We start from the raw sequence: 8,881 nt of genomic DNA, 5'->3' as shown, positions 1-8,881 counted from the left end.
AGCACTGGAATGTTGGTTTCCTACAAGTTATGGAATACCCCTAATGATTGGCCAATGTTGTTCCAGTCCCCAAGAAAGACTGGAAGTGCAGATGTGCATAGATTGTTTAGATCTTAACAAAGTGAGCCCAAAGGATGATTTCCCACTACCACGTATTGACGTGCTTGTTGGAAACACGGTGAAACACGCCTTGCTATCTTTCATGGATGGTTTCTCAGGATACAACTAGATAAGCATGAACCCTGAGGACCACTCTGTGGGGAACATAATGCCATTTGGGCTAAAAAATGATGGGGCAACTTATCAAAGAGTAGCTACTACCATCCTTCATGATATGATGCACAAGGACGTGGAGGTCTACATGGATGATATGATAGTAAAGTCTGCAAACTGATAGGGGCATGTCCCCGCCTTGAGGAAGTTCTTTGAAAGAATAAAGAAGTATCAATTGAGGCTGAACCACCAGAAATGCATGTTTGGTGCAATGACAGGAAAGTTACTAGGATTCCTGGTAAGTAAAAGAGGCATTGAGGTTGACCCTATTAAGATCAAGGCAATTCAAGAGATGCTCCCGCCTTGAATAGAGAAGGAGATAAGGGGATTCCTTGGTAGCATCTAGTACATTAGTCGATTCATATCTCGGCTGACTATATGTGAACCAATCTTCAAGTTGCTGAAGAAAAACCAGCCCAAGGAATGGAATGATCAGTGTCAACAAGCATTTAAAAAAAATAAAGGAGTACTTGACAAATCCACCAGTGTTGGTACCACCCATTGTTGGAGAACCTCTCTTGTTATACCTATCAGTTGGAGAAAATTCCATGGAATTATTGTTGGCTCAGAAGGAGAAAGAAAATGGGGCAGAATAATCTATGTATTACTTTAGAAAAAAATTCCTAGAATATGAGACATGGTAAACACCTTTGGAGAAGACTTTCACTGCACTAGTCTAAGCAACGAAAAGGTTGAGGCACTATATGGTGGCATATCCGGTCCGATTGATTTAAGGATGGATCCTATCAAATATCTCTTTGAGAAGCCTGCTTTGACAGGAAGGATGGCTCGATGGTTGTTATTGTTATCCGAGTTTGACATCATCTTTATCACTTAGAAGTCCATCAAGGGGCAGGCGATAGTAGATCACTTGGCTGCTCATCCTGCAGAAGATGAAAGAATGTTAGATGATGCTTTCTTGGATGAAGAAATAGCCACAGCTGAAGAAGAAACCACCAATGAATGGCAGTTGTACTTCGATGGGGCATCCAATTAAAAAGGATGTGACGCGGGAATACTCCTAGTGACTCCCGATGGGTTATACTTGCCCTCATCCTTCCATCTCGACTTCCCTTACTCCAACAACATTGCTGAGTATGAGGCATTTGCTTTGGGACTAGAAGTAGCATTAACCATTGGGGTGAAAAAGATTAAGGTATATGGTGACTTGGCCATCGTCATTTGCCAAACTTAGGGAAATTGGAAAATCAGTGATTAAAATTTGAAGCTATACTTGGAAGAAGTGGTCAACCATTTTGAAAAGATCTCTTTCAAGTATTTTCAATGAGATAACAACCAGTTTGCTGATGCCCTCGCCACTTTGACATCTATGGTGGAGTGTAACCCTATGGCCAAGGTCTGACCATTCATGGTAGAAGGAAGGGACAAGCCTATATATCAGGATGTTGTAAATGCTCTCACAATAGATGGAACGTCATGGTTAGTGCCTGTAATTGATAATATTAGAGAAAGAAAATACCCGATAGAAGCCACAGAAGGGGAAAAGAAGCTCTTAAGAAAATATGCCACCTAGTTCATTCTGCAAGGATATTTACTATACAAGAGATCTCATGACGAGATACAATTGCTTTGTGTAGATGAGGAATAGGCAAAGACCGTCATAGAAGAAATTCATCAGGGCCTTTGCGGACCTCATGTGAATGCAAGAATGTTAGCAAAGAAGATTTTATGATTAGGATATTATTGGAACACGATGGAGGCAGACTGTGTGGACTTCGTCAGGAAGTGCCACAATTGCCAGATCTTTGCCAAATACACATCCCACCTATGGAGTTACACTCACTCAGCTCACCTTGGGTAGTTTCTACTTGGGGCATTGACGTTATAGGAAAAATCCACCCCAAGGCATCCAATGGACATGAGGTCATCCTGGTGGCAATTGACTACTTCACCAAATGGGTAGAAGCACAATCATACGCAGTGCTTACAGTCACCAAAGTGGAAAAATTCATCAAGATAACATCATTTTCCAGTACGGATTACTCAAGAGCTGATATCAAATTAAGGGTCGCATTTCTAAGGCAAGGCCGGTAAAATTTGTGCCAATTTCGGTATCAGAAGGCATAGGTCTACAACTTACAGATCACAAACCAATGGGGCAGTGGAGGCTATCAACAAGAACATAAAGGTGATTATTCAAAAGATGGCAGAAACCCACAAGGATTGGGAAAATATGTTGGCTAATGCCCTATGGGCATATAGAACTTCCATAAGATCCTCTATAGGGGCAACTCCTTTCTTCTTGACGTATGGAATGGAAGCAATGTTACTTATAGAAATCCAAGTGTCATCACTCAAGTGTTACTTGACAGTCAATTACTTGAGGGGGAGTGGGTAAGAACCCGTCATGACGAGCTCAATCTCATAGATGAGAAGCGGATGAAAGCTATGAAAACTTGAGGAAATATCAACAAATGATGGCTAAGACCTCCAACAAGCATGTGAAGCCTCATCTCATAAAGAATGGTGAATTGGTCCTCTGAGAACAGAGTGCTCTTATTCATGACCTAAGAGGGAAGTCTAGGCCAAATTGGAGTGGCCTATTCATAGTCCAAGAAATATTACCTAGGAAGGCACTCAGATTCTGGATCTTGACGGAGAAGAAGTACCAGGACTTGACAACATGGACTAACTCAAGAAATACTATGTTTAGGGTGATGCACCCGAACTATGTCAGACCTGGTTCCTCACAAGGGATACGTAGGCAACTCAATATATGCAAGTGTGATCTTAATAACCTCAAAAAAAAAAAAAAAAGGGCAAAGGGTTCCCAAATTAATGGCCAAAGTATCTATTAGATCATATTTGCTTAACTTGCCCAAGAATCTCGATCCGACAATTGATCATCAGGTCACTTTCTTCCACCTGTGATCCTTCAAATCTCTTCCTAATTTCAATCGTGTCAAGAATCGCCACCCGACATCAGTCATCAAGGCCAGCTTACTCCCCACCCTTGATAAGATGGTCTCGGTGCAATAAATAAAGTGATAAAAGTGTTGTTGAGCCTTGGGTGTATGAGTTTTACTAAAGGTTGTTTCTAATCCAATGGGATAATTGCAGAAACATTAACATGGGCTCTTTGGATGAAACATTAAGGAGGTGGACCTTGAAGATAGACAATGAAGAGCAAGACTTGTTACAATCTCTGAATATGTAGGTATTGAGTAGGATTGGATGCATGGATGCATGAAATTACATCATGAATTGCTGCGGCAAAAACCACAGTATTGGGATACAGAGCTTCATGTGTTCAGGTTTGGCATAGTAGAGATATGTCCCACTATAGAAGAATTTAGAGCTTTCATGTTTTTTCCTCCCACGAGAAGATTGTTTTGCCCCTCACTAAAGTCAGATCACTTAAAGGAGATCCAGGATTTCTTCGGGTGGAGCAAGGAAGAGATTGCACTATTTGTGAGCTGACACACGGTATCTCCTGCACACACTTGGGTGAGGGGCATATCCCGTCATTATAGAAGTTATGAGGCAGATGAAGGAGGGATGTGATTTAGTCCCAACCATCTTGGCAGAACTCTTCCAAGGATTTGATGAGATGAAATACATAGACAAGTTTGCCAAGGATTTGATGAGATGAAATACAAAGGCAAGTTTGGGACTGACTATTACGTGGGATGCCCAGCTATACTCCAACTTTGGTTGATGGAGTGGTTGCAGTTATTGAAGCCCTTGGGAAGTGATCAGTTGAAGGTGACGCACTACCAAAATAGAAGAGAGATTCCTAGATTTGAAGACATCAATGATTGGGCCAAATACTTACAAGGGAAGATCCGGGAAACTATAAACTGGGATTGTCACTGGTGGCCACCGACCAATTTCTTGTTGAAGACTCCTAGTTGCAACTACATCAGATTGATGAGTTTGACCCAGACTTTATATTTTATCTCCCCTTATATATTATGCAGCAATATCAACTTCCCTAAGGAGAACCTGAGCAGATCAGGAATTTCTACCCGTCGCAAGAGTATCAAATATAAGAGGGCTTGACCTCATGATCTATACTGAAATTTTACATTGGACAAAAAGTTGTGTTAATTTGGTTAACTGTAACCTTCAGTTCACACACAACCATATAGAATCAAAAGGCAGAGTTGTGCAATATCCACAAAGATAACTTGGCAATAAAAGTGCATTTCAATTAAATAAACATCATCTTGCATTGTTCCAACGATGAAATAAAAGTAGAAAGGTCAATAAAAAATCTTCCCCAATGGAGTCGCCACAAGTGTCTTCCAGCGAGGACGTGATGGCGCGGCGGCCCGTGGGAGGCAGGCTTCGACCACCCTCTCCACACTGAGCCAAAGCTGTAATACCAGAATGGTCCATCCGGTTGGTGAAATTGTCCTTAAGGACTTCATACTCGGTATAGGGCATCGGCTAAAGCATTGGCTAACTTCAGAAAGGCTTTGAAAATCTTCTCTGCCCGAGAACTTGTCATGCAAAGACAGAGCCAGGAGAGCAGAAATGCCACATACTCCTTCCGGGTGACTAGACCATCCTCACACCTATAAATCTCTATATAGTTAGGGTACGCGCTCTTTTTGGTAAAATCCAGACCTTGGTCTTCAACGGAACCATAAGAAGCCCAATTAAATTCCTCACCTCGAGGTTTAAGACCCAGTAAAGCTCTTATATCGAGAAGAGTTTGGCTAAGCATGCCACAAGGAAAGTGGAAGGTGTTGGTCGACCATGACTAGAAGCACATGGCTCTTTGAAGAAGGGGGCAATCAGGAGGAATAGGGAGTTTGGTCAGCTAAATGGCATGGGAGATGCCATTGAATGCCACTTGGTAGACTTCGCTGCGGTCATTTGCTCCACCCAGTCACTCCAGCCATCTAAGTGACGAGGCCAAAAGAGATGCCAAGCCTTGGGTTTGGCCTCTTTCCTAATAGGGTTGGTCTGTCGAAAGAGGAGGTCCTCTCTCTTATGTCAAGGAAAGTTCTTGACCCTAAAGGATGGAGAAGGGAGAACAGGACCAAGAAGGAAATGAGAGTCATAGAAGATCAAAACCACAGGCTGAATCATGAGGGCACGTAGGGAATCCCTATCGCGTGCAAGTTGATCTTCCAAATGTGGATCGTCACCCTAATGGGCAGAGGTGCTCATGTTTTCTCTGAGTAACACGAAGGGAGAAAGGATGAAGGTAAGAGGGATTCGAGTTACAGAAGATAAACAGTACCCCTGGGTACCAATTCACCTTTAAAAGGAAGGGTGAAAATATCCTGCTGAAATCATGCCAGTCAAGAGGCACGTGGCAACATGGCATTAGCAAGGAAGGAGGTTGATTGATGTACAAACAGTTGGGGTAATTATCACCCAGATTTTGAATTTTTTTAAATCTGCCGCCAAAGGCTATGGTCTAATGGTAATCAAATCCAATGGAAGTTTGGACATGTGGGTCATTTAAGATGAGCTTCAAAGGAGACGATCCAGTGGTAATCTGGTCCTAAAAACCTTGATGCACAGTCCATTAGCCACTGGCCATCTATTAAAATCATAATCTAGTCACACTTTCGGCCAAATAATGGCGTTGTATAGTGATTTATGAGGGGCAATTGTTGGCGTCAAAATTTTAAATCCCATCCTTACTGACATGGCAATCCGTGTACGAGAAGGAAACTTGGGTAGGTAACGAGGTTTAAGGAATCCACCACTTGCAAAGATGTGATTGATACCCATACGTGGAAGAGAATTGGGGCGTATGATCATGGGACAGGTGTTATGAGCACACTGAACGGCAGCTTAGTAGGAGTAGTCGGCTAGTGGCATACATGGAAAGGCAGTTAAATGCACAAACTATTTAAGACAGAAGAAGTCGGCCAAAAAAAGAATCATCAACAAATCATACAAGAGCCCATCAGCAATGCAAATCCTTTTTCTATTTGCCTTCATTTTTTTAGTGTTAGATGCAGCTTAGGATTCTTTGTTTTACATGAGTTTCTTCTCACATTTTCCATTTTGTGGACTCTAGTGTTTTGTATTAGAGATTCGTTTCAAGGAATATACCATTTGTCTTATTCCTTTAGTTCGCTTGTGGTGTTGTCTCGTCAAAGTCCCCAGAGAAATCAGGGCAAGAGAAGAACCCCGTCGTTTGATCGGAATAAGTGTTACGAGTGAATCCGATCAGAAAGGATTCTAACACGCCTGAGCATCAACCAACACAACCAATGATAGACCGTGGTAGATTCCGTGCCAACAATCTGTTACACAATTCACACATTTTTGTTATTGAATACCAAATTAATTTTAGCCCCGATGAACTAATAAATTAATCGCAGCTCGGGATTGAGCAAGATATCAAATGGTGATTGTTGTAAATTCCAGAAAATATTACATTAATTAAGGAATAAGGCTCGCTCAGAGATATGGGATGTTTCTAAAGGTGGTTGCTCCACTCTGAGATTTGAGATTTCAGAACTTATGATCCACTGAAACTCAACAGCCCTTCTCTCTTCTACCGAAAAAAGAAAAAGGATTACAGGAATGGATTGATTGAGGCATGGGTTTTAACATCCTGATTCCTCACTGCCTCTCTACACTCAGGCAACAATAAGATCGAGCTGGGACCTGTTCTCCTGGTCGATGACGTCAAGGAAGACAGGATCGACGACGATGTGGCTCTCCACGTGGACGTTGAACTTGTGGGCCCACCAGAGCAGCTTGGCATGGCCGGCGATATCCACGGTGGCGTCCATGACCATCTCCCGTTGGGCGAGATCTGACAGGAAGCGGGTGGCGTGGTGGGAGACGAGCTCGAGGCCGTCGAGCCTTGCAGGAAGTTGGAGCAGTTGGCAGGACTTGGGGGGTTGGGATCCGGCGTGAACCTGGGCGGAGCCCACCAGAGAACCGTCGTAAAAGATCGACATGACAGTGGAGGAATAGTCGATGGGGACGAGGTTGGGGTTGGTGACGTGGACGGTGAGGATGAGCTCGGCATCGACAACGGGGAGGTTGAGCTTGAAGGAGTTGAGGGTGATGGAGACCAGATGGAAGGTTGGATCCCTTGGCTTCCCCAGTATGATTGCTGCCGCCGCCGTCGCTGATGCCGCCCCTATTAGTGCTGAGCTCCAGCTCCAATTCGTCTCCTTTCTCCTCGTGTTCATGGTTTGGTTTCCAATAATTAAGATAGGGTTTATGTAGACTTTCCAAGAACCCAATCTCTGTTCGCTCTTGCTTCCCAGCTCTGCTCGTGGGTTGTGGGAAATGTCTCTAGGATGTTTTTATTAGCGTATTATCTGCAGATATTCAATTTTCCAAAAAACCCTACGGATATTCAAGCTGGAAGATTAGATGGGGTCTGGCTGAATGTCACCGACTCGTTGACAATAATTGGAATCTAAAGTTTTACCGACTTTTGTTGTTGGTAAGTTTTGGGGATTGGAGCTATCATAACTAAAAATTGGGCTTATCTAGGAGATTTTAACTCCTATTCAGCGTGGCCAGAAAAAATTAGGAGCCCACATTCTCTGTAGTGAGTAATGAGATGCGATAAATATCGAATGGTTGAGAGTATCTGGGCACACGCTTTAAGGGGTTCTCAGCCATCTAATGCTCATTATACCGATACAAAGGTTGTAGACGATTTTCACACAATAATTGGAGGATCAAATGTAAGAAAAAACTATAGGAACAAGCAAAGGCACTCATGATTCTGCTCAATTTCAAGATATGATCAATGACTGTAATCTCATGGACTTGGGAGTTGAGGGTCCTACCCATACATGGAGCAACAAGCACATGCATGGGTTATGCAAATATTTGTTTTCATTTGGACTAAGCTCTCTCTAACTAAAAATGGAGATGTTGCTTTGCATATGTGGTAGATTTTGTTTGCCCAACTATTGCATTTGATCACAATCCAATTTTGGTGGATTCAGAAGGTGGTAGAGTGAGAGGGCCTTGCCCTTTCAGGTTTGCGGCAAAGTGGTTCAACCACCCCACTTGTAAGAGCATGGCAATAAAAGCATGCACCATTAATTCCTATTGTTCAACAGCTTTTAAAATACACAAAACAAAAAATGAAAAATTGCCAAATATAAAAAAAAGTGGAATATTGAGGAGTTCGTGACTGACTTTTGAAGTGTTACAGCCTATGCGCGATCTTGGTAGAGATGTGCCACCAAGGTTGAAGCCTATCTTAGGTTCACAACAGAAAGAAAAAAAGAACAACAATAAACGTAACAGGATGAAGAATTTTCCTCTTTTAGGGTTGCCCATGCACTTGTGCCCCACCAGATGTTTGAAGGGTAATCGATCCAGCGGGTATTGGAATGGGTTCTGATGGAGTAGGAGGTGCTGGCGGTGCATTACAGGCCTCCATTACCACTTGGATCCTATCATCGATCCTGGCCATGAACTGGTTTTACCTTTTCTCAACTCCCCACATCATGTTATTCATGATGGATGACACATCCTAGGTTGTAAGTACAGGCGGAGCCGAAGGTGTGTTACGGGGTCTACCCCGATTCCATGTAGGGGAAGCGGGAGGCAACGGGCATGATCAGGATTGGGATCAAGTGTTCCTGCGTGACATGACTCCTATGGAGGAATCCGATTAGTGCACATGCATATA

At 43.0% G+C, this 8,881-nt stretch overlaps 1 protein-coding gene across 1 annotated transcript; it reads right to left on the bottom strand.

Moving 5' to 3' along the window:
* Positions 1-6,594: 6,594 nt before the first annotated feature.
* On the bottom strand, positions 6,595-7,571 carry LOC122057537. The gene has a single exon (XM_042619666.1). It carries the CDS (start codon positions 7,410-7,412, stop codon positions 6,849-6,851), a length of 564 nt encoding a protein of 187 aa, XP_042475600.1. The 5' UTR covers positions 7,413-7,571; the 3' UTR covers positions 6,595-6,848.
* Between the last annotated feature and the right edge of the window lie 1,310 nt (positions 7,572-8,881).

This window comes from Macadamia integrifolia, chromosome 12 (genome assembly GCF_013358625.1).
Source record: "Macadamia integrifolia cultivar HAES 741 chromosome 12, SCU_Mint_v3, whole genome shotgun sequence".
Classification (NCBI taxonomy): domain Eukaryota; kingdom Viridiplantae; phylum Streptophyta; class Magnoliopsida; order Proteales; family Proteaceae; genus Macadamia; species Macadamia integrifolia.
This window is presented reverse-complemented; position numbering and strand designations above follow the sequence as displayed.

Coding starts and splice junctions, on each gene's coding strand:
- LOC122057537 (XM_042619666.1), bottom strand. CDS start 7,412: ATGAACACGAGGAGAAAGGAGACGAATTGGAGCTGGAGCTCAGCACTA.